The 27,080-nt window shown below is 39.4% G+C and overlaps 2 protein-coding genes across 5 annotated transcripts in view; one reads left to right on the top strand and one right to left on the bottom strand.

The window, feature by feature from the left end:
- Window positions 1-2,121, bottom strand: part of LOC124717317 (nucleolar protein dao-5-like) — a 36,051-nt gene extending 33,930 nt beyond the window's left edge. For both annotated transcript variants that reach the window (XM_047244149.1, XM_047244150.1), the window contains exons 1-3: window positions 1,905-2,121; window positions 1,650-1,831; window positions 1,382-1,561 (exon numbers count right to left, since the gene is read on the bottom strand). In XM_047244149.1, the coding sequence (XP_047100105.1) occupies window positions 1,382-1,561; window positions 1,650-1,831; window positions 1,905-1,915 (373 nt within the window). In that variant the 5' untranslated portion in view covers window positions 1,916-2,121. The remainder of the gene's footprint in view (window positions 1-1,381; window positions 1,562-1,649; window positions 1,832-1,904) is intronic.
- Window positions 2,122-2,522: 401 nt separating this feature from the next.
- Window positions 2,523-27,080, top strand: part of LOC124717315 — a 148,101-nt gene continuing 123,543 nt past the window's right edge. For 2 of the 3 annotated variants that reach the window (XM_047244147.1, XM_047244146.1), the window contains exons 1-4: window positions 2,524-2,864; window positions 3,137-3,228; window positions 9,124-9,281; window positions 24,248-24,378. In XM_047244147.1, the coding sequence (XP_047100103.1) occupies window positions 2,783-2,864; window positions 3,137-3,228; window positions 9,124-9,281; window positions 24,248-24,378 (463 nt within the window). In that variant the 5' untranslated portion in view covers window positions 2,524-2,782. Of the gene's footprint in view, window positions 2,865-3,136; window positions 3,229-9,123; window positions 9,282-24,247; window positions 24,379-27,080 lie in introns of all 3 variants that reach the window. The other variant, XM_047244148.1, reaches the window with a different exon arrangement.

Below are 27,080 nucleotides of genomic sequence, written 5' to 3'. Positions count from 1 at the left end.
CCTCATTAAAACCACATCACATCTCACAACACTTTACTACAGTTTCCAAGAACTGGTGAATATTCATGGAAGTCTGGAACCCAGGATTTGAGTCAAGGTGCAAATTGTCTTCATCATACTCAGACTAATGTAAAATAATATCAAAAACAATTCACTATTTGGGACTAGTGTAGCAGGGGATACAACCCGTCGGCTTTGGACAATGACGTCACAAGTCGCCAGATGAGAAGCGATTCTTCTTAGTGTTGTAGCTCCCTTCAGTAGCTGATAAGTGTTTTTTGGCTTTTTTTACAAAAAATCTCACGAGATAGAATAAACAGATCCACTTTATTAAGCAATCAGTAAAAAAAACGAAACATACATAACAGCAAAAGCGAAAATGGTAAACTGCTTTCTGGCGACTTGTGACGTCATTGTCCAAAGCCGACAAGTTGTATCCCCTGCTACACTAGATCCCACTATTTACAAAATTAATAAACAGACCAACAAGACAGAATATTTGTCAACAATCCTGTCTCTTATTTTAAAATCTTAAATGTGGCTGCAACTTCAGCAACTGTGTGACAGTAAACTTTAAGGAAAAAAATTAGTTAATCATAACAAATAAGGGTTTATTGTAACCTTTGACCTAAGTTTCGACAATTTTAAAATTATCAAAAAACAACCCTTATGGTTACAAAACAATTTTAAACAGAAGAAAGAAAAAACTATGCTGCAACGGGACTCTAACTTGGGATTTTTGCTTTTCACGGACAATTGTTCTACCAACTGAGTTACCCACACATGATTCATGATCCACCCTCACAGGTTGCTTCCACCATTACCACTTCTCCTACCTTCTAACTTTATCACTGTTTACACCAGTTACCCAAATGTGTTGGCCACCGATCTTCCTACACAAGCTGTTTATGACATAGACTATGAACCGTATATTATTTTCAATGTGACAGAATAAAGAAATAAAAATATTTACACTTCTTTTGTTTAGATCTTTTGGAACTCTATTCTTCATTTCCAAACATGCCATACAAATGTCATAACATCGCATGCATATATTTTAACAATTATTGAGTATTTTATGTCGAAGTATGTTATTGTCATAACAACATAAAACATTAAGTAAATTATGTTTTTATGGACGTCTGAAAATTTTCACTACTACTACAATTACAGTCCATATGACAAGATAAACTAAATCTACATGTTCACTGAAGGAGCTATAACTTACACCCAAATGAAAATTAAACTCTATAGCAGACTTTCAGAGAACTACAGTAGGTACATACTGCATCTAATCCCTATTCTGGTCGTGTAAAAATATACATTATATTAGATTTTCTATACTGCATCAACAGCTGGTATTTTTGTCAGTTTATCTCACCTGACTGTGGTGCATGGAGGAGGGTTTCAAAGTCGGCAGCTCGACTTTCGTCTTGACTTGGCAATGGCTCTTCATATTTCGACCAGTTGCTGAAAATTTGTCTCTTAAGTGGCTTTTTCGCTTTTAGCGCAGCAATTTCATCTGTTTCTCGTTTCAAGTTTGCAAATCTCAGAGGATCATCTGAAAATTATATATACAAATAATCTCAAACATAAAATATTGCACAGCTTTTCCTTATTAAAGTTTTTGTATCTGTATTGTACATCACCTTCAATGGTCTTGCCTTTCTCTTCTGACGTATTCTTTTTATTCGATACTTCTACATTTTGAGCATCAATTTTCTTTTCCTCCACAGAAGATTGCTGCGGCTTGACTGTTTCTTTTCCTTGATCATTCTGAAAAGTATTACGCTTGCCATCTCTTCGTCTGTCGCGACGGGCCCTCTGCTCCCTGCGAAAATATCCATGATTGCAAATATATGTGGGGGACGAAAATCGTGTTACTGTTTGGAGGTTACTGGTACCTCTTCTCCATCACGAGGTTACTCGAGTTAAGGAAAACCAATATACGACATCTCTTGCGCTCTTAGCGTATTTGAATCTGTTTAATCATTATTATATTTCTTATGACACCGGTTACACAGCCACGTAACCAGTATTTTGAAAAGCTGACTATTCTCTACTTCCACTGCTACTGCTCCTGCTTCCGTAACAGCAGAAACCACAAAGTAGATCTACTCTTGCGACTTACGGGCAACATACCTGTTGAACTGCTCAGATAATACATGATGCCGTCAAATTTCTTTGTGAAATTCTTCACTACATATTATCACAGGTCATTCTTCGAAAGGAAATGAATTTGCCGACAGCTTAATTTAATTTTGCACGTTCTAGGCGTATTTATTTGGTTCATACATTGAGAAAAAAAACATTTATATATGTTACAACGTTTCCTTTTTCAATAAAAATTAGGCTCTCCATCGCTTTGCAAACCATTTTAGAATCACCAATAAAAAGACAGGGAACTATTTAAGATTATTTAATATGCATAAGAGTCAAATCAGTCATCAACAGATACTTTGGAGAGATCTTTTACAAAGAAGTGAACGATAAAATTCTGAAATTTAAGTCCACGACGCGAAATCAAATTTTCCACCATCCTCCAAACACAAGCACTGGTGCTATAAAGTATAAACGTAGGACTACTAGTACTACTATACTGCAATACCAAAGATGTCGTGTATTGGCAATGTTGTTATTTATACTAATTGTTGACACTGCACCCAAGCATTCGGTGGTGTAATGACGTAAGAGATGTCGAGCCGGTAATTGTGTGTGGTCGTTTTGTGTATGTCGCTTGTTTAAATACGCCAATGTCTGTGATAATAAAATTCTCCGAAAGATGCTGCTCGAAATTTGCGACAACATAAAGACTGCTGTGGAACATGGAAGAACAGACATAATTAAATCACTTTTGGAAGCATGTGAGTGTATTACGTGGATGTGCATTTCTTTTACGAACGGACTGAATGCACTGTTATTTTAAACGAATCATGCGTTGCTAATTTTAGTGTCCCAGAAATAAATGCAATTAGCGTTGACATAGAGAATTTCAAACTGCAGAAAATTACATTTTTCCTGAATAATCTACATCATATTTATTGTTTTGTGACGATTTTTTTTTTCGTGTGATAACAGGTGTCTGAGTTGTGTCATTATGGATGTATCAGGTAGTATATGACATTTTATTGTGCAGGTGATGATGACCCTGACGAAAATGTGACAAAAGATCGTATTTTGAATCAACCTTTGTTGGAAGAAGGGACGTTTCTCTGCCTAGCTACGAAGGTAATACAAAATGCTAATGGGCCTTGATTTCTTATTAAGATTTAGTTTTATTATTAGGGGGAAATTACATGAAATATTTTATTCCATCCATGAAATCCCCTTTGGTGAGAATTCGACATAAGTAGCTTTTGATTTAAGTTAATTTTGTTTCATTTGGTTATTCACGTACTCTACGGATTATAAATTCGACTTCTCGTTATTTCGTGGAAACATTCTTGTAAGGCATTTGATGATAACATATTTCAGCATGTCTAGTAAAATCACCTTAGAAGTGATGTATTACATATGTGAACAAATGCAATGCATATTACTTTGGGAGAGTTCTTGGTATTTTGAGAGGTAATTATATTAATAATGTCTTTGCCAAAGCATGGAGGAATTGTGATTTGTCATTAGATATGTGTCATTGTTCCTTGTATGTACTGGTCTTCTATTACATTATCACTTAAGCTACCAATACTGATCTTCCTAGTTACTTGAAGGAAATGATTGTTAAAAACATTGGCTTCCTGACTGCAGTAATATATTGTTTGTTTATTTTCTGTAATAACAAAGTCATTACATTCCTTGCTTAAAGTGCATGTAGAATGTTGACAGTGCTGCTGTTTTCATTTCCATTGCTTGCAGACAATCAGTTAATAGTATACAATGGCCATTGAGAATTGCTTGATTTCATTGTTTCACTAGAAGATATGAATTGATTATTTTTGTTGTTGAGGTAGTGTGAGATTGATTATTGTTGATCTGACTGTTATGGCTTATAAAATTGGTAGTTTAGTTCGTGAAATGTGACATGTTTTCTTGGGATAGTGTTTTGTATTCCAGTGTTATAGTTTTATTGTTGTTGTTGTTGTTGTTGTTGTTGTGGTCTTCAGTCCTGAGACTGGTTTGATGCAGCTCTCCATCCTACTCTATCCTGTGCAACCTTCTTCATCTCCCAGTACCTACTGCAACCTACATCCTTCTGAATCTGTAGAGTGTATTCATCTCTTGGTCTCCCTCTGCGATTTTTACCATCCACGCTGCCCTCCAATACTAAATTGGTGATCCCTTGATGCCTCAGAAAATGTCCTACCAAACGATCCCTTCTTCTAGTCAAGTTGTGCCTCAAACTTCTCTTCTCCCCAATCATATTCAATACCTCCTCATTAGTTATATGATCTACCCATCTAATCTTAAGCATTCTTCTGTAGCACCACATTTCGAAAGCTTCTATTCTCTTCCTGTCCAAACTATTTATCGTCCATGTTTCACTTCCATACAGGGCTATGCTCCATACAAGTACTTTCAGAAACAACTTCCTGACACTTAAATCTATACTCGATGTTAACAAAATTCTCTTCTTCAGAAACAATTTCCTTGCCATTGCCAGTCTACATTTGATATCCTCTCTACTTCGACCCTCATCAGTTATTTTGCTCCCCAAATAGCAAAACTCCTTTCCTACTTTAAGTGTCTCATTTCCTAATCTAATTCCCTCAGCATCACCCGACTTAGTTCGACTACATTCCATTACCCTCGTTTTGCTTTTGTTGATGTTCGTCTTATACCCTCCTTTCAAGACACTGTCCATTCCGTTCAACTGCTCTTCCAAGTCCTTTGCTATCTCTGACAAAATTACAATGTCATCGGCTAACCTCAAAGTTTTTATTTCTTCTCCATGGGTTTTAATACCTACTCCGAATTTTTCTTTTCCTTTACTGCTTGCTCAATATACAGATTGAATAACTTCAGGGATAGGCTACAACCCTGTCTCACTCCCTTCCCAACCACTGCTTCCCTTTCGTGCCCCTCGACTCTTATAATTGCCATCTGGTTTCTGTACAAATTGTAAATAGCCTTTTGCTCCCTGTATTTTACCCCTGCCACCTTAAGAATTTGAAAAAGAGTATTCCAGTCATCATTGTCAAAAGCTTTCTCTAAGTCTACAAATGGTAGAAACGTAGGTTTGCCTTTCCTTAATCTAGCTTCTAAGATAAGTCGTAGGGTCAGTATTGCCTCACGTGTTCCAATATTCCTACGGAATCCAAACTGATCTTCCCCGAGGTCGGCTTCTACCAGTTTTTCCATCTGTCTGTAAAGAATTCGCGTTAGTATTTTGCAGCGGTAGTTATTAAACTGATTGTTCGGTAATTTTCACGTCTGTCAGCACCTGCATTCTTTGGGATCGGAATTATTATATTCTTCTTGAAGTCTGAGGGTATTTCGCCTGTCTCATACATCTTGCTCACCAGACGGTAGAGTTTTGTCAGGACTGGCTCTCCCAAGGCCGTCAGTAGTTCTAATGGAATGTTGTCTACTCTCGGGGCCTTGTTTCGGCTCAGGTCTTTCAGTGCTCTGTCAAACTCTTCCCGCAGTATCGTATCTCCCATTTCATCTTCATCTACATCCTCTTCCATTTCCATAGTATTGTCCTCAAGTACATCGCCCTTGTATAGACCCTCTATATACTCCTTCCACCTTTCTGCTTTCCCTTCTTTGCTTAGAACTGGGTTTCCATCTGAGCTCTTGATATTCATACAAGTGGTTCTCTTTTCTCCAAAGGTCTCTTTAATTTTCCTGTAGGCAGTATCTATCGTACCCCTAGTGAGACAAGCCTCTACATCCTTACATTTGTCCTCTAGCCATCCCTGCTTAGCCATTTTGCACTTCCTGTCGATCTCATTTTTGAGACGTTTGTATTCCTTTTTGCCTGCTTCATTTACTGCATTTTTATATTTTCTCCTTTCATCAATTAAATTCAATATTTCTTCTGTTATCCAAGGATTTCTATCAGCCCTCGCCTTTTTACCTACTTGATCGTCTGCTGCCTTCACTATATCTCTCAGAGCTACCCATTCTTCTTCTGTATTTCTTTCCCCCATTCCTGTCAATTGTTCCCTTATGCTCTCCCTGAAACTCTGTACAACCTCTGGTTCTTTCAGTTTATCCAGGTCCCATCTCCTTAAATTCCCACCTTTTTGCAGTTTCTTCAGTTTTAATCTACAGTTCATAACCAATAGATTGTGATCAGAGTCCACATCTGCCACTGGAAATGTCTTACAATTTAAAACCTGGTTCCTAAGTCTCTGTCTTACCATTATGTAATCTATCTGAAACCCTCTCAGTATCTCCAGGCTTCTTCCATATGTAATTTTATTATGAGTATGTTAAGGCAGCAAATGAGATCGGAATAAAAATCGCATTGATGATGGACTGATCTGTAGTGAAGCCCAATGATCCCAACTTCAGATGTTGTGTTTTCGCAGGAACCGAAGAGTACAATTAAGATTCGAGGAATATGCTGTTTTGTGTGACAACATTCTGCACGATCTGCACTCCACAGCATGCACCATGATTATATTTATTGAAAACTATTTTCTCACTGTTTCTACCAACTTATCAAATCATCCAACTCATCATTCATCATGCACACTTCCCATCATTCACCATACAAGTGGTTAGCAACTGCAGCATGCTAAGAAAAAGCCACCGACACCGTAAGTGCACTTTTACCTATCAGCGTTGTCCAGTCTCTCCACATATACCCCTGTCTTGTGGTTGAACCCACGGTAGAGCTCTTTGTATTGTTGAGGTACAAGAGTCACCCTACCTTCACAGAGTCCATAATAATTGATGGAGAAACAACAGAAATTTTCAAGCAAGGCAGCCACGCAGGAAGCTGATTGGAGGGATGTGTGTAATAGGTTTCTGCAATCCTTAGCAGCTTCTATCACAAGAAAACAATGACACATGGCATTGATGAGACATTCAAAAGCTTTTATTATAAAAGAAATCAAAATACTGTGCGTGGAAAAGAAATTGTTTGAAATGATTAGAACAAACAGAGAAGCAGAATGATTTCATACTCAAACAATACTGTGTTGTCTTACGGAAATTGATTAAAAAAATTCTGTAAATGTCTGAAATTAATAATTCAGATAACAATGTTAAATCTATATGGGCAATAGTTAAAAGAATTGTCAGCAGCAGGAGCAGCAGCCAGTGGAAGCACTGCCGACACTGTATGTGCAAGTTAACCAACTGTGGTTCCTGAAGAGGCGCAACAATTTTTTCAGTAGTTGTAGGGGGACGAGTTTGGATGTGTGGCTGGTCTGACCTATTTCAGTGTCTAACAAGGCCTCACTGTGCCAGTACTACAAACACCTGAAAGCGAGGACGACTTACAGCTGTTACTTTTCGGAAGGGCGTCTATCTCTGCTGTATGGTATGGAGAGCTACATGAAACCAGTTTTTGGATTGAAGACAATAACGGCAGCATTTAGTGTGATCAGCTGTCGGAGGCGCCATTCACTACTGGAAGCTGTCCATCATACTCGGAGGAGCCATTCACTTTGGATAAACATTTATAGTACTGGTATTGACTAAGTGCTCACCTACAGAATTGTTGCCAGTTGGTGAATCTCTTTCGTACAGACAGACTTAAAAGGGGTCCAGGTAAATGAAATGTCACACACAAAAGAAGCTTGTATGAATTAACTTATCATGATGCACCAAAAGATTAGAAGACTAACGAACAAAGTAAATGAACTCCTTAACTGTTAACATCACCTAGATTGTAATTCTGATAGAAGACGAACAATGAACTCCGGTTATGAGTATTGACTCTGCTTATAAATATTAATGTTTCTAAATCATTTCTTGTATATGAATCTTTCACAAAAGTAATGCTTTGGTTTGTCTGTTAGGTTGCATAAAAATGACTAATATTTTTAGAACAATTTCAGACTTACACTGGGCATTTGTATACTGCCATAATTATAAATGATTTTTCTGGCAGCAGCTTTTAACAAGCACAGGATTACAATTGCTGGTTGAAGCAGAAACTGTTGGTTTCAGTAGCTATCAGTTTTATTTTATTTTTAACTACATTACAAATCCTCATGTCTCCATGTTTTTCCTACAGAAAAGAGCTGCTGATTTATGATTCTCTTGTGTTTAACATATAGATTCCTGTATTTATAGGTGCTCAGGTAGAGATAATACATCAAATTCCTTTGCACGTTCTAGATGATGTAACCAATAAGGAGTTCATCGTTCATGCTCTAACATTCTGCTGCTTCACAGTAAGCTAATTGAAAATAAGTTTCTTTTGTGTGTGGCACTTGATTTACCTGGTCCCCTTTTAAATTGATTTTTCTGAATGAGTTTTTAACCTACAACAGGGTTACCTCTCACTCCGGTAATTACAGGAATTCTATCAATGGTAGCACTTCTCTTCCTGCCTTCTCGCTTTGTTTGCGCCAACTATTAGTCGTAGCAAAAAAAATGGAATAGAATCTTTTTTTGTGTGAAATATAAGGAGTTTTTAATTCCGTGCTACAACACGTTTTTACTAGAGGCTGCGGTCTGAGTTATTCAGCAAAAATATACAATGGTAACATTAAATGTGTTCTATCTGGGAAACCATTCGTACTAGGGCATACGCTTAAATGGAGCTTTTTTTGCTTCAAATGAGTGTTACTGTCATATTCTTGATTACTGACCATTCCACCTGGGACACTGTATAAACTTAACCAAAATGAAACCTTCATTAATTCCTGTACATAAACACTAAGTACTCTGATACTTAGCCTTTTAAATGAAATAGAAATGCCGATAAATAAATCAAGACTTAAGTTTATTCTACAGTCATTGTAAACAAAACAGAGTGCACAATTTCCCTTCTTAAAAACTTTTCACATTTAATAAATAATATGGCTGGAAAATATGAACAGGCACTAATATTCTTATTTGTATGAAAGGAAAATCCAACCAAAAGGACTAACAAATTAACAGAATTGCCGGCCAACTTTCAGAAGATAAAATGTGTAGAACTCAGGCAGACATGTATAAATTATAAAAATACACAAAACTATCAAGTTTTACATGTACATCCTAAACCGTTTATTACAGTTGCATCGAGGTGATGTTGTACGGACGTTGTTATCGTGTGGAGCTGATCCGGGTGTCCAGAACAGCCAGGGAATGAATGCTGTAGATGCAGCAGTTGGCTCTCCTACTATGAGGCACATCTACGTAGAAGAACTTCTTCGAGCTACTGCAAATTCTGAGTAATATTCTAAACATTTCTTCCAATAATACTATTATTTCTTTTTCATAGCTTAATATGTAGAACAAAAAGTATGAATTACGTTATGTCAAACAGTTGAGTTGAGGAAGTTTTAAGTGCCAAAATTGCAAAACAATATGGATGTAGATTTAGTTTCACTATATTAGTGATATAAAACAAGCAACGGACAATTCACACAGGATATCAACAGTGTAGGAAAAAGATAGATTGCTACTTACCATAAAGAAGACACATTAAATTGCAGATAAGCACAATTAAGACACACAAAGCTTTCCGCCACAGCTTTCATTAGCAAAAGAGAAACACAGACCATTCACACGCAAGCAAATACACCTCATGCACACATGACTGCCAGCTCAGGCCAGAAAGCTTTGTGCAAGTGTCCTTTAATTGTGCCTGTCTGCAACTTACGTATCTTATTTAAGGTAAGTAGCAATCTATCTTTTTCTTATATTAGTCATTTACTAATGTTATGTACAATAAGTTTCCATTGGGTTGTATAATTGTGAATACTTATTATATGAATGTGTACAAATATGTTGTCAATGTGGAAGCATTCTTAATACTGAAACAAACTAAGAACTGTTTTCCTAATGGAGTTTAGTTCTTTATTAGGGCTACATTCTTCATAAATTATTCTCGACATAACCTATTCTGATGGGCTCCAATAAGCAGTCTGTACCGAGTTGTAATCCCTTTGCTGTACCTACTGTGACATAAAGGCGTTTACTGGCAAAGAACTGCCGCATGTCTCTCAATGAGTACATCAAACAAATAATAATACAATGCAAATATTTGAACTAACACACAATATTGTATGTAATAATGTGCTATGCAGGCTATATGTGAGTTTGTATTATTAAAAAGGAAAGTGTAACACTTAATATATTGTTAATTAATAACACATTACTCATTTGTATATGACAAGGGGCAGAAAACTTCCAACCTCTGCCTCGTCTGTCGAAAAGGGGGGGGGGGGGGGGAGAAAAGTTTCACAATAATTCTGTACCCTCACACGTGCTATCCCATATAAATGAGTAAGTGTGTTACTATCCCATAAGTAATCTAAATTGAACATTAAATATCATGATATGAGAAGTAGAGAAGGGTGAAGGCCTATGCTAGTGCGCTGCTGGGATGGAAGGAGTGCTTAGGGCTGGAGTGGGAAGAGGGAATGGGATGGGCAGGTGGAGGACAAGGACTAGCAAAGATTTAGGCCAGGCGGGTTATGAGATGAAGGATACATTGCAGGGAGAATTCCCACCTATGTATTTCAGAAAAAAATGGTTTTGGTGGGAAGGATCCAGATGTCTCTGGCTTTGAAGCAGTTATTGAAGTCGAGCACGTCGTTAAATGTGGCACACTGTACAACTGGTTGGTCCAACTGTACCTCGGCCACAATTTGACAGTGCCTGTTTGTGCAGACAGACAGTGGTTTTGTCCACATGGAATACTGAATTTGAAGATCACATTGCTGCTTTCACAGGTGTCCTATATTTGCTGGGGGTAGAAGATTCCTATGACAGTGCTAGAGTAGGTGGCAGTGGGAGGATGTATGGGGCAGGTATTTCATTGGGTATGTTGCAGGGACATGAGCTATGAGACAAGTATTTGGGAACAGGGATGGAGTAGGGACAGACAAGGCTATTGCATAAGCAGGCTGGGTGACAGAATACCACTGCAGGAGGGATGGAGAGGATATTACTCATTTCATGTCATGACAAGAGTTTGTCAAAATCCTGGCAGAGCCTGTGATTAGGTTGACCAGTCCTGGGTGGTACTGAGTAATGAGGGTAGTGTGACTGTATGATGGACTCTGGGTAGTGGTAGGTGCCTTGAGAGACAAGACATGGAAGATCTGTTTCTGGACAAGGTAGGTATAGTAGTAGGTCAACATTGAGGAAGGTGGCTTGTTGGGTCGAGGAGGGCGAGGTGAAGCAAATGGGGAGAAGTTGTTGAGGTTCTGGAGGAATGTGGATAGGATGTCCTCACCTTTGGTCCAGATCAGGAAGATGTAATCAGTGGATCTGAAGCAGGTGAGGGTTTTGGGATTATGGGTTGTCATAGAATGGTGCCAAGTGGGTGGCTCATTGCTGTATCACAGATTTATTTGTAGATGATGTCTTCAAAGAAGAAGTAATTGTAATTGAGGATATAGTCGGCCATGGTGACCAGGAAGAGGGGTATAGATTTGGATTTAGTCAGGCATTGGGAAAGAAATTGTTCAATACAGACAAGATGTGGGCATTATGGATGTTGGTGTGAAAGGATATGGCATCAACAGTGTTGGGCAGACTACCAATTGGTAAAGGAACAGGAAATCTGGAGAACCAAAGGAAATGTTCAGTGTCTTTCATATAGGAGGCTGAAGGTGTTGGTCCATAGGGGGAGAGTGTGTCTGAAGGAGCACAATATCCAGGCATAATGGGGTGTCCTGGGAGGTTGAGTTTATGCACTTTAGGAAGCATGTAGTAGCTAGGAATGCAGGGAGTGGTACAGGTGATGAGAGACAAAGACTTAGGGAAAAGTTTGTAGGATGGACCTATAGATATGAAGATGGACTGATGATCCTGCTGGATTTCTGAAATGGGGTCACTGTGTCAGAACTTGTAGGGAAACGTGTCTGATAGCTGACAGAGTACCTCCACCAGATAATTCCCGCGATTTGTAATCCCAGCAGTGGTATTTTTGTTGGCAAGTACTTACAGTATTATAAGATCGGGCACAGCTTTTTAGGCTGTGGATTGCAGTTCTTTTTGCAGATTTACATTGTAGAGGGTTTTGGGAATGGCAGTGAGGCAAGGTTCAAGGTTAGGACATTATGAGAAGTTAACGGGTGATTAAATTCTGAAAAGTTAATGGGGTTTGTTAGGAGCAGGGGAGGTGTTCACAGGTGGAGAGAAGGTCTTTAACGAGCCTAGCATGATTGAATTTGGGAGTGGGGCAAAAGATAAGGCCTTTGAAAAGGACTGATACTTCTGTGGGACTGAGGCTTTTGGAGGACAGTCATGACTGAGTTTTCGGTCTGTTTATGGTCTAGTATCTGTAAGACAGTGGGAGGGAGTATCTGAGGGTGTGGTAAATGTAGTAGGTCTGCGAGGCAGGGTTTGTCAACCACAAGGGGCTGTGGGGAAGGTTGATTGATGGTCTTGTTGAGGTGGTGGGAAGTGAACAGGCTGGAGGGTTTTGAGGTTGTGTTGAGCATGCTGCTTTAGTTCCTGGAGGGCAAGAGTTTCGATACCGAAAGGTCCTTTCTGTAAGACTTAGACACCTGTGGTTGTCGCATTTGTAGTGGAGGGTCTCCTTCAGGCCTTCTCAGAACATTATGACCCCCCCCTCCCCCCACATGACCACCACCTTGTCCAGAAATGTTCAGGGCTACAAAACTCGTCATCTGCTGCAGTTCAGCCATTGGTCATTTAAAATCAGCTGTCGTCAGAGCGTCTCCCATTTCCATCACACCTCAAGGCAGTCACTTCCAACATAGCTCCACGTTACACATTAACGTCATTTGTGAAGGGTGTGTCACCCCTACCTGAGGCGTAGCCAGCAGCAGGTGTTGCAACAATTTAGTGGCAAGTGACAGACATCAACTATCAGGTAATTTCAGTTGGACTATAGCCATTGGAAGCACTAATTTTAGATGGACAGTCGAGTCCCTCAGGAAAATTGCAGGTGCCGGGAGGTCTCATTTGAGACTGGAATACATTGTAGACAGGCAGCTGCAAATCATAGCTCTTGTTGGCACAAATGATGCCTACTGCTTGAGTTCTGAATCCGTGCTCCGTTTCTTTCTGTGGTCAGCTGATTTGGTTGAAGGCAGCTAGCTATGCACTCGTAGTGTGTAGGCTGAGGTACTTGTAGCTCCATCCTAGAAGTTGAACGTGGTCCTTCGGTTTGGAACAGAGTGGATGGTCTAATGTAGAAGCTCAGATGATTCTGCAGCAATAACGGATGTGATTTTCTTGACCTCTGCAGTTGAGTGGAGAAATGTGGTGCCCCCTCGACATGTCAGGTGTGCAGTATATTCAGGAAGTTGCTACACAAATAGTGGAATACATGTGGGATGCGTGTTTCTTTTTTTAAAGTTTGAAGGCCCGCACCCCTCATGGGATTAGTGATGAACTGTCTGCCGAAGTCGAAGCTAGATAAATCACATTATTCTCAGAGAATGTCCATCCCTGTAGGTCGGAAATAGAGAAGGTTGATACATTAGTAAACTGCAGGAGCATGCAGTATAATTAATATTGCTCATTGAATGTGATAATGCCCAGTTAGCATAAGGAACAGAAAGTTGGTCAAAACTAGAAATAAATATCAATGAAATCTAAATACAGTGTGGAATATACCTTGTTGTCACAGATACATGGCTAAATAATACATTGTGGAATATACCTTGTTGTCATAGATATATGGCTGCCCCCCCCCCCCCCCCCCCCCCCTACAATATGTAGCAATTTATGGGGTTGTGGTTACTGTGGGACCTGAGAATATGGCTTTTTTTAATCTGAATACATATCACATTTCGCTTCTATACTGACATGAGCGTGTTCCAATGGCATATTCTACCACATATAGTGTCTGCCGGCTGCTCTCTCATTGGCTACTTAGGACCAGCAGCTGACACGTCACCTTTCATTCCCGTCATGTTGCGGTGAGCATCAACAACATTGCAGCACGAAACACATAAGGCCGCCACTGGCCTTATCTAGACTTTTACCGTCTCCTGCAGAAATAAATACTATTGTTGAGTGTTTGTCCCGTTTTAAAGGCAGTTCAAATCTGACTACAAATTGATTCAGGCAAACTGCAGTTTGAATGTGACAGGTGCTCCTAAAAAGCCAGAGTATGTGGTATAGATTTCCACGTTGACAACACGATGTAATTTGCTGTCTGTTCACTACTCCCCTCCCCACACTCACCTTGTCCTCGCCTAAGCTGGTGTCACAGCTCTGCTTCCAATCCTTCCTTGAGCAACTGTGAAACATGAACTGCAGTATCTTCTAGGGTGCAAGTCATATCAATTAATACACGAATAAAAGATCAAAATAATGATTCAGTCCAGTTCTTGAACTTGACATGTCCTCCCACCATCTACTGACCTCTGTTTTGTATTATCTCCATGACAGGTCTTGCCACTGTAATGTATTCTTGTGACAACTTTTAAAGTTTAATATTATTTATTCTGTTTGTTATACACGCATTAATTTCCTTCTCATTTCTTCTGAATATCCCCATCATGTTCTAAAGCTGATTAAAAGCTGGTAACTTTTGTATGTGCACAGCTCCTGAAATTCTCATTTGTAGCTGACTTAGTAAATCATTACAGTCTCTCATAATCAGATAAAATATTGATCTGGGTTCAGAATCGAGTATTGTTTTTTGAAGGAGACAGTTTCCGCTTTTGTATGTTACCTTTACTTAGAAAGCAGCATTAATGTTGGTACATGGTATCCATACATGTATGAGAACTTTTATTGCAGATCTGTTTAAATACAACAAGAATCTGCAAGATGATAGAATTTAGTGATATTTCCTCCTGTGTTTCACAAAACTGTCAAATTTTAAGCAGAGCAGTAGATCATTCTAGTGGCTAGTTCTTAGTTTCTCGTGTGTCCGTTGCACTAGCACCACAAGTCAAATGTCACACGATCGTTCAAGAAATGTCGATAGTGTATCGAGCGTTTTGGTGTATCGGGGAATCTCGAGTCTGTTTGAGGGTGAATTTCATTTGCCGAGTCCTGGCCTTCCGAATACTTCAAATTAAATGTGCATGTTGTAAAAACAATCCATAGGTACTCTATTAAACAATGAAAAAATGTTAATCTCAGTAGTAATAGCTTAATCTGAGAATATAAGAGAACCGTGTATTTTTTGGATGAAGAATTTGGGAAAAAACCTTGTCTTATAATGGGGTAAAACTGTGCATATTATAAGAGTAGTGATAATGCCAGTAGTGGTGTCATATTTATTGCAGTGAAGAATTCCATAATATCTAGCGAGGTTACTACAGATTACAAATGTGAAATTATATGGGTGGAGTTAAGCATCAAAGGTGGGTCAAACTTGGTAACTGGATACTTTTCTAGATACCCTGCATTATGAACTGCAGTGGCGGATCACTTGTAAGAGAACTTGTACAATTTTGTGATTGATTTTCTTCATTGTGCTATGGTAATATTGGAGAGACATCAATTTGCCAACTATAGAATGGGAGAGTCACGTGATCAAAACTGGTGTCGGAGACAGGGATTTGTGTGTAATTATTCTGAATGCCTAGTTTTAAGATTATTTGGAGCAGATAGATGGAAAACCAACTCGTGGGGATAACATCTTAGACCTATCAACAAACAGACCTGAAGTTCTGATATCAGTTAACATAGAGGAGGGCGTCGGTGATCATAAGGCTCTGATAGCATCAGTGACTATGGGTGTTACAAGGGCTTTTAAGAAGAGTAGGAAAACATTTATACTTAACAGGAGTGGTAGGATACAACTTGCTGAGTATCTGAGTAGTTAACATTAAATATTCACTGCTGAGGTTGAAGATATGGAGCAGAAATGGATAAAGTTCAAATCATCATTCTGTACAATGTAGACAAGTATGGTCTGAACAAAGTTTTATGGGATAAGAAAAACCCACCATGGTTTAATAGCCATGTTAGAAGATAAATGAAGTGAAATGACTATAAGGAGCGTGCAATGAATTTCAAGTAAAATTTTGCCAACCAATCTGATTAAAAACTCTAAGGAGTTTTGCCTTATTATACAGTGTCCATACTGGTACCTAAATTGAAGATCAGGGAGAGAAGATTGAAATACCGAATTCGGTCGTCCGAAACTGTTGCACCATGGAAGACTGTAATACGGCCCTCCTTTCAGTCATCTTATGAACACTGAAATTGGCAATATTGAGATAAGTGATGACACAGTAGAAAATCAGCTATAATTGCTTAGTAGTGAAAAGGCTTCTGGATCAAATGAAAAGTGCAGGTCATTTACATTTTCAAGAAGGGTAGTTGTCAGATATACAACAATAATAATAATAATAATAATAATCATTGATATCAGTCTGCTGTAGAATTATGGAAAATATTTTATGTTCATGTATACTAAAGAGCCAAAGAAACTTGTACACCTGCCTAATGTCGTGTGACGCCCATGAGTATGCAGAAGTGCAGCAACACAATGTGGAATGGACTCGGTTAATGTCTGAAGTAGTGCTGCAGGAAACTGACACCATGAATCCTGTAGGGCTGTCCATAAATCTGTAATAGTACGAAAGGTTGGAGATCTCTTCTGAACAACATGTTGCAAGACTTCTCAGATATGCTCAATATTGTTCATGTCTGGGGAGTTTGGTGGCCAGCGGCAGTGTTAAAACTCAGAAAAGTGTTCCAGGAGTCACTCTGTAGCAGTTATGGATGTGTGGGCTGTCACAGTGTCCTGCTGGAATTGCCAAGTCCATCAGAATGCACAATGGACTTGAATGGATGCAGGTGATCAGACAGGATGCTTACATATCTGTGTTCTGTCAGTTGTATCTGGATGTATCAGGGATTGCATATCACTCCAACTGCACACACCTTACACCGTTACAGAGCCTCCACTGTCTTGAACAGTCCCCTGCTGACATGCAAGGTCCATGGATTCATGAGGTTGTCTCCATACCCGTACATGACCATCCACTCTACAATTTGAAACAAGACTCATCCAACCAGGTAATATGTCTCCAGTCAACAACAGTCCAGTGTCGGTGTTGACGGGCCCAGGCGAGGTGTAAAGCTAAGTGTTGTGCAGTCATCAAGGATACACGGGTGGGCCTTCAGCTCCGAAAGCCCATATAGATTATGTTCTGTTGAATGGTTTGCACGCTGAGACCAATTAATGGCACAGCACTGAAATTGCAGCAATTTGCGGGAGGGTTGCACTTCTGTCATGTTGAGCGATTGTCTTCAGTCTTCATTGGACCCGTTCTTGTAGGATCTTGATCTAGCCACAGTGATGTTGGAGATTTGATGTTTTACCGGATTCCTGATATTCATGGTACACTCATGAAATGGTTGTACAGGAAAATCCCCACTTCATCACTACTTCGGAGATGCTGTATCCCATCGATCATGTGCCAACTATAACACCATGTTCAAACTCATCTCGTTAACCTGCCATTGTAGCAGCAGTAACTGATCTAACAACTGCGCCAGACATTTGTTGTCTTATATAGGCATTGCCGACCACAGCACCATATTCTGCCCATTTACATATCTCTGTATTTGAATTGCATGCCTATACCAGTTTTTGGCACTTCAGTGTATTATGATTTAATGGAGAATGAAAATCTTCTGTTTATGCATTGACATTAATTTCCCAAACAGAGGTCTTGCGAAACCCATCTCACTCTTTTCCTCCACAAAATCCACAGCATTGTAGACATGAGTGCTTAGGTCGATGCCGTGTTTCTCAACTTCTGGAACATATTTGATACAACACTGCACTGTCATTTAGTGAAAAAAATATGAACTTACTGAGTATCTGAACAGCTTTGTGTCTGCATTCAAGACTTGGGTATAGAATTGAAAGTGTCATTGTCAGCAGAAGAAAATCAACATACGTGGAATTAATTTCAGGAACCCTCCAATGAAATGTGATAGGGTGGTTACTGTTCACAATATATTTGAATGATCTAGTAGAAAACATCAGAAGACCTATGAGGCTAATAAATAGCAATGTCAAGTCCCCATTGCACCAAAGCGAACATGAACGAATGCGCATTCACAAGCAATCCGTAAGGAGTTCGCATGCCCTTACCATCATTGACTTGTAGCAGTTAATAAGCATTTACACTAGATCGAATGAAAGAGATGACATACAAAGTGCTTAGTTTTTTTTTTTTTTTTTTGGCACTAAAATGTTGTTATGGAAAAATGCTTAACCTATATTCAGTACAGCAACCCACAGCATGACAGAGAAAAGAAACACAACTCAGTTTATTTTGTAGAGCCAGCTCGCTGCTGGTCACGAAAGCAAAACGGCATAGATGCAGAAAAATGAGGGTGTCTGAATTTTTGCACAGATGTGAAAAAAGTGGTGGTTCGGCTCTGATTAGTGATTAGCTGGAACCATCGCTTGATTTATTGTAAAACTTCACCTGCACATTGGTAGGCGATTTTCACCTTCTGAACCAAATATTTCGAAACATGACACAAATTATCAACAGTCCATATCAGGAAAAAGAGAGGCGAGCACTAATACTGCAACTCTTGGCAACAGGTGACAGTTACATTAGCCTCAAATACCTATTTCACATATGAGCTGCGTATGTTTTCAAATAATTCCTTAAGTTTGTAGTGCCATAAGCGAAACACTCTTGGATTGTATAAAGGTAAGTGCGAGGGAGACACAGTCATTAAAACTGTATAATGTGATGTCAAAATACACAAAAGACTAGCCGCATCTTCATTGGACGGAAAACGATTTTTCCTTATTCTGTTCCCATATTTAAATTTCGTAAAACTGTAGCTAAGCTATGACATTAAGACAGAGACCTTGAATGTAAACCATGAGAATGGTCAGGTCTTCGTTATGTTACATTGATCTATGTTATCTGTTTATTGTGATGACTTTTAGTTCACTTACAGAAATTGCACAAAACGAACACATCTTCCTCTGTTGGCACTGTGCTTGATTTGTCTTGCCAAGCATCATTTTTGTTTTGTTGAGCATTTTATGGTGTGGATCATTAGGCTCCCACAATCATCTGTAGAATCTGTGCTGTTCAATAAACAGGAGGTCTGCTGTCATATGACCACTGTGTCACATAAAAAAACCACACTTACAATAAACTAAACAGATGCCAGTTCGTGCACAAAAAATGGCACTGTGCTGCAAAGCGAGTGCTCTGTCTCTATCCTCAAAGCTAGCACCAAAACCGTAAGGACACAAACTTTCTTTGACAGTTCACTCTAAATCTGGCACATGGCAAATCACGAGGAAACACTAATGAAAACAACCCATGCATGACCAAACACTATGCACAGATTGTTTACAATGGAGAGAATTCTCATGCACAATCATTCATGTCACTTCACTGTAAACAAGGCTTCGGAAGGAAGGCTGTGGCGGATTGCAAGAAACCTGCTTAGGATTGATGAATGGTGCAGGGACAGCCAGTTGACCCCAAACGTAAATAAATGTAACATACTGTGCATATGTTGGAGAAGAAATGCCGTACTGTGCTATTAAGCTATATATGATGATTTGCTAGAAACTGTAATTTATTGAAAAATACCTAGGAGTAACCATCTGGAGTGACCTTACCAGAAGAACCATATAAAACAAAAAAATAATAGGAAAATCAGATGTCAGACTGAGATTCAAAGAAAGAATCTTAAAGAAATGTATTTCATCTGCAGAACAAGTGGATCACAAAACAGTTGTACGACTGATGTGATGTCTTTCTTTGAAGGCCAAGTTACAACGCTGTGCATTGGTACACTAGTTCAGGTACTTTGACAGTACTAAGTATAGAATTAAGAGTTTTTGTGTAGTATTAACTTCAGTAGGGGCGCTCAAAATTGTGAAGAAACTTTACTGGAGTAATTAACCTCTTAACTTAACAATTTTTTTTCCAAATTATATTCCAAAGAATAATTACTTTTTTTGTTAATGAGAAACATTCAATAATGAATGATGTTGCATATAAACGGCTTTTAAAGCTCAAAACAATGAGTTACAAAATTTTGAAAATCAGGAATAATAAAACCCTGAGTGTACTAGTGTATTGGATTTTGACTAAAATATCCTGAAACTTGAAGTCATTTTTTAGTTTCTATGTAGCTATGAAGCCTGACCATGTATTTCACAACAGTTTCCTGTGAACATAAATATCGTAAGAACTGGCAGGAGCACAGTGGTGGATGTAGTTATTTCTTACCACTGGCAAGCACTTGTCATTCAACTGACAGACTGCCGTCACTTTCACTCTCTAATGAAGTAATTTCGCATTCTTCTTCACTTTATGATTTGCTAAATTCAATGTCAGGCCCAGGATCACTCTAGTAACCCTGTTTTGAAAGCATTGCCTAAACTACAATCCAGAAGAGTGTCTGTTGTCGAGTATCCGAAGTTGCACACAGTAAAGGCAATATCCGGTGGGAACCTCCTCAACCAAAACACAACTGCCAGCCTACAAATGTAGTACGACATACTCTCTGTTGGCCAAATATGTAACTGTCAGTGCTGAAAAGGATATAAGCTGGATTTTTATTTTTTCGAAGGTCTCTTCTTAAGTTGCCTCAGAATACTAGGGATGTTTTAAGTTTCTGCCAGATTAATAAAAATGAAATAACATGGGGTTTTACGCAATTGCCATTGGAAGAACTTATAGGCCATCTGATGTAGAGTTGCGAAAAGCCTCAGATTTTTTTGGGGAAAGAATGTGTTGTTACATCAATACTCCGTCATTATTGCTTCGGAGAACCAGGTAGCATTATTTTAAATAAAACTGCAATACATAATCTTAGACTCTAATAACTTTCTTAGTGGATCACCATAACACAGGGTGTATATGACCCGGGAGACCCGGGAATTTTTTCATCCGGGAGAAAACCCGGAAAAACCCGGGAATTTTTTAGAATTCTGGGAATTTCGCATTGTTTTTGTTATCAGTTAAATTTTTGTAATTTTGATTGGTAAGAACCGATACTCAACAAAGGATTTTACTAATCATTGTGGTGCAGTTCTTGTCTCCATGCTTGCTAAAATATTACTGTACCCCGTGCGAGAATGTACGATGAATTTCTTAAATTGCAGAGCGTTTGACTCTCATTTAAAAATCGACTCTTTGATAACGAGCCATTTAGATGAATTTCGAGCCCAGATGATCAGACATTTATGTCGTTATTAAAAATTTTACTGGCACATTTGTGTGATATATCTTAAAGAGTAATACGCGCATAAAAGACCAACATTATATGTGAAAGCTTTGCGTTTCGTGTAGCAACACTATGTATATTAACTGAAACCATTAACTTCTTCTGTTTGTGTGTTTGCGCTACTTAACAGTGATGTTGCTATTGGCTGACTACATCACGTGTCCTAACCTCTGAGTACCCGTTGTCATCGGCTGGAGAGATCACGTGACAAGAGCTATGACTGGCTTACAAAAGCGCATCGCAATCTCGATTTCAATGCTTCAGAAAGTTTGGTGGAATTCGAATGTATACTTTCGTAATACAAAAACATGCAGCGTACATTTTGCTGCACATCAAAGATCTTTCCAAAACGCTTTTTTTTCCCCTGTCTTTAGTTTTCTAAAGTGCCGGGAAATTCTACGCTCGTGTATAAAACCATAATCATTCAAAGGACTGATAAGTAATACAGTTCCGAGAGAAAATATCCTGTCAGTTAACAGGGAAAAAGTATGTTTTCACCCGGGAGAAAGTGTATTTTTAACCAGGAAATCTGGGAGAAACCCGGGAATTTTTTTTCTTTGTCCACGTATACACCCTGTAACATCTTTCTTGTTGGAGATAAGTAAATCAATTCTCTTTTCGAGGCTCTCAAATAACACACTGTCAAATAATAACAGCTACACTATTCTTTAATTAATAATATTCATTAATGTTGATGTACTACTATTATTAAGGTATAATTAAGTAAAGTGTCATAGTCTTTTTTTAGCACGTGTTGTTGAGATATATGTTAATATACATTCCCAGTTAATATAGGAAAGCCAAATGCGAATTTAAATTTATAATTTTGCAATGTGGTAAATTGTCACTAAATAAAAATAGTGATTTGAGAACCTAATTTGGTTTTTAACATATTATGTATTAGTAACAAGTCCGAAGCCCTAAAAGACTAAGTTTTAAGTTGGTCCTTGACAGTTGCAATAGGCGGCAGCTATTTGTGCTCTACTGGTATTTAAGAACTGGCACAGTAAGGAGGTGCGAATAATGTGGATTATTTTGAGGCATATGGTTGGCTGATACCTTCACCAGCGGCAATTCACATGTCTAAATTCTCACTTCTTCACACTCTCACTACGATTACCAATGTAACAGTCTAAATTGGTTGCTATATTAACTCTGCTTTGAACAGAGTGATATCTACCTTTTCTTTCTTGAAGAAAAGGAAGCACCGTCCAGCTCCATGATAAAAAATGCTATATAATGTAATCATAATATTGCCATGTGTTCTGAAGTTTGCAGGCTACAGTATAGCTAGATATATTTTCAAGGTGAAGCACTTTAGAAATAAAAGAAACTGCCTCCCTTTCCAGAAGATATATTGTACAAACTTTTCCAACATACAGCAATACGTCCACCCGGAGTCAGAGGCAGGAATAAATAGATAGTTGGAGAGTGAAAACTTCGACATCAGCTTAAGGAAACATTAGAATACAGTTATAGTTTCATCTTTCTTTTCGTGCATATCTCTTTTTTGTGCAGGCATGTTTATATTGTGTCTGTGCCCCGCATAGTGTTCCGATATTTATTACACAACATAGACTTTATGGCTAAACTGAAATTCGCTCTATCACAGTGCCTACCTCAACTGAAAACTTAACACGATTTTGTGAACGTCTCTATGGCAACACCACAGTGTCATCATAGCTGTAGAAACAACTATTGTTTTTGCCTGCAGTTGTCAGTGCTTCGCAGTTGAAAGATGGCAACAGTGCTGTGAGCTGTTGGGGATCTGCTTACACTGCCTTGCATATAGGTGCTGTGCTTATCAGTAAAATAAAATTTCTTTCAATCCTCGAGTGGGCGCACCTATGTATAAAATGTGCCAGTCGCAAAAAACATTGTTTTGTTCCATTCCTTAGTTGTTTCACAGTGCCAAGCCCATACATATTCCTTCACTACTTTTTCAGCCCACACAGTGATAAGTTGTGTTGTAATACATCCAAGCGAACAGCAGTAATATAAAATAGATAGCGAGATAGATGAGAAAAAAATTTCGACCCGTACAGTGAAATAATCCAGATTCCAAGCTGGCATCACAGTCCCACACTGAGGCAGTTATCTAAAGAAAATTAGTAATCAAATAATTGTTTGGCAGGGATCTGATGCAGCTGCACTGTTTAATGGTTCAAGTGGGTCATTAATGTTGGTTACGTGGCAACAGTGTGGTATGATGAAAGTTTATTTTATTATTGTTCAGTTAGGCAGTGATTTAGTTCATATATTATAAGTTTATTTTATCACTGTTTAATGAAACTGCGATTAAACTGTGATTTTGCTCATATGTGTATACCTTGGTAACAGACACACGTACAACGTACACTGTGCACTTGCTTATATTATGTAAAATGGTTCGCCTGCTGGAGGGTTAATATGTTCCAATGGAACACCATCATGAAATTGGGCATGACTAACATATTGTTATCAAAATGAAAGAATTCTGATTTTGAAATTTTCCAAATAAAATAATAATTTGATCTCAGAAAATTCTGCACTGTTATGAAATCACCAGTTAGCACATACTTTTAAAGCTTTTAACAACACGGAATTAAAAAGCGACAGATTTTAAGTCTGTAAGACAAATTGTTTTTGAGATCTCAAGATTTCAATGTCTATTGAGGTAACAAAAAAAGATAATTGTGGAGGTTTTAAAAATTAATAACACAAAAATTAGATGTCCAAAAACTTTTTAATTTGGGATTTTTCACGCAGATGACTACTGTTACAAATGTACAAAAATTATCAAAATCTGAGATGCTGAGAATGAGACCATCATTCTATTTCACACGGCCGACTCACCTGTCTTCCACAACAGCGTGTGTGACTCTGTGTACTGCCACAACCCGCACAGGGGGATTGGACATCCTACGGATACAGCTGTCGTGACAGTACAGAGTCCCCACAGGAATGAGTTCTGGTGAGTGTGCGGAAGGGAGGAGTGGCGGACCAGACTGACACCAGCCGTCTCGTGTTTCAGGGTGGGCCGCGTGTGCCAGCTGGTGGCCGCAGGAATCGATGTCAACGCACGGGACAGTGAGGGCAGCGGGAATGTGCCGCTGCACTGGGCCGCGTGCTACGGCGACCGCGACGTCGTCGCCTGTCTGCTCGGTAAGTTCTGCTCACTGCGAGCTGCGCTCCCGCAGTGCCTACCGACTTCATGTGGAGTTGGTGTCCGTGTACCCCACATGACTGGGAAGTAGGTGAGATACTGTCGCAATTAAACTGATTGACTGTGTTATGACTGTAAATTCAGAAGTTGTGAGTATCTTTAATAGTAAGTTTCAAAATGTACTATCAAAAGTACAATCGAATAATTGAGCGAAGAAGCGAGGGAATGTATTAAAAATGTGTGCCACTGAAGTTTGAGCGGCAAAAAATATTGATGACATCTTTTGCTGAAATTAATGATATTGTAAAAGTTCTCGAAAATAAAATCTCCGATACTGTTGGTGGAGTTTGAAATAGAATTCTGAAGATTTGTTCAAAATAAAAAAGTTATGAAATGCAAACTTCAGGTTTGAATATCAACAATATTAGGGAAAGGATAGATTGACCATAAAGATGACCCTTTCAGTTGCAGACAGGCACAACAAAAAGACTGTTATACATTATAGGTTTTGACCAAAGCCTTATTCAGCAAAGAAACCACACACAAATTCAAATAAGCAGCCACACCATGTGCACACATGACCGCTACCACTGGCAGCTCTGACCAGAATGTGACTTGCGTGAATAGCAAATAGCAATCTGGAAGGGGGGGGGGGGGGGGGGGGGAGAACACTGTTTGATTGGCCGTGCAGGGACTAGGTGGCGGGTTGATGAGAGTGCCAGATGCAGTGATGGAGTGACAGGAAGTGGAGTCTGGGGAAAAAAGTGGGGAGTGGAAAAGGAAAGGAGCAGGGAAGGGGAAAGAACGGGTGGGTGCATTGGCAGAGGGCGGTACACAAGGAGGATGAGGAGATGTGCAAAGGGAGGAGGTGATAGGACAGAGGTGGTGGAAATTGTTGGATGGAGGGTGTGGGGCTGTAGATCACCATAGTTTGAGGCTGATTTGGGAGTGGAGAATGTATTGTAAGGATAACTCCTATCTGCGCAGTTGAGAAAAGTACGTTGTGGAGGGGCCATCCTGGTGGACAGCAGGTTGGTGGCCATACCAATATAATAGGCTGTACAATGGTTGCAGCAGAGTTGGTATATGATAAGGCTGTTTTCATAGGTGGCCCATCCTTTGATGGGGTAAGATGAGCTTGTGACAGGACTGGGATAGGAAGTGCTATGTGGACGGATTGGGCAGGTCTTCCACCTGGGTCTTCTGCAGGGATGTGATCCCTGTGGCCACGGGGTTGGGATTGGGAGTGACATAGTGGTGGTCTAGGGTGCTATGAAAGTTGGGTGGGGAACAGAACACCACTTTAGGAGGGATACGAAGAGATTTTTCACGCAAATGACTACTGTTACAAATGTATAAAAAATTATCAAAATCTGAGGTGTTGAAATTGTGGCTGATGGCAAAGTAGGACACCCGGTGGTGCACAATGCAGTTGATCATAACATGCTTGATTTCAATGGCTGCTTCACAACCCAGGCCATCTGGATCCTCCCCTTTACCACCAATTTTCTGAACTGTGCAGATGGTAGCTACACTTACAACACATTCTCCACTCCCAAGTTTATCCCAGCCTCAAGCTACAGTAAGCTCCACCCAACACTTTCTGCCTTCTCTTTCCTATCACATCCTCCCTTTTCACGTCTTCTCACTCTCCTGGTGTGCTGTCCTCCGCCAACACACCCACTCATCCTTTCCCCTTCCCTGCTCCTTTTCTGTCTGTTTTTTCTCCCACGCCTTATCTCTCAACACTGTGCCTGGCAGTCTTGTAGGCTGCCATCTAGTCCCTGCACACCCTGTAAAACAGCACTGCTCTCCCCCGACCCATACCCTGTTACTCCCCCTCCCCCTGTCCTACCCCTCTTGAGATTGCTATTCACGTGACGGCCGCATTCCAGTCCGAGCTGCCAGTGGTAATAGTTGTGTGCTCCCTATGAGGTGTGGTTGCCTGTGTGAATGTGTGTGTGTTCTTTACTGAAGAAGGTAAGTGTGTAACACTCTTTTAGTTGTGCCTGTGTGCAACTCAGAAGGTTGTCTTTACAGTGAGAAGCAATCTGCCCTTTTCCTAATATTGTTAATAAAACATTGTCTTGGTGATATGTTTAATGCGTCAGTAGCCAGGGAAATGTGCCATTGTAAGCCTCTTTATGAGAAAGGTTGTAATTTTGTAATAGATAGAATTGTGGAGGTAAAAATTGTACAGTGGGGCAGAAGCTTGGCTACAGTAAGCAGTTTCAAGTGGATGTATGGGACAGTAGTTATGTAGAATGGAATAGATTTTAGAAAGGTTGCTCGATCAAGAATGCCACTGATACCTTTACTCCATTGCAGGTTGAGAACAGTAGCTATCTCCACAGGTACAACACTAAAAGAAAATTATGACCTTCATTGTTTATTAGTAAAGCTGTCGGTGGCCCAGAAATGACATCAGTATGCAGCCACGGAGAGGCTTGATGGGCAGCAAAGTAGATTTTAAATCTAGCAGATGAATATTTATTAAATACTGGCAGCATATGTAGCTCAAGAAAACCAGCTATTCAGTATTTAGTAAATTTAAAATACTAACTCAGAAGGAACGCATGTAGACACAGCTCAGCCTCAACGTGCACCATTAGGATAAAAATTGTAAAATGTCTACAGAACATATATGTGAGTAACTGGTCTACCTTGACAGAAGTTACTGATTGCCAATTTAGTAGCAACC

The sequence above is a fragment of the Schistocerca piceifrons genome, chromosome 9 (assembly GCF_021461385.2).
Source record: "Schistocerca piceifrons isolate TAMUIC-IGC-003096 chromosome 9, iqSchPice1.1, whole genome shotgun sequence".
Taxonomy (NCBI): Eukaryota; Metazoa; Arthropoda; class Insecta; order Orthoptera; family Acrididae; genus Schistocerca; species Schistocerca piceifrons.
Note: the sequence above shows the minus strand (reverse complement) of the source record. Positions and strands in the feature narration are given on the sequence as shown.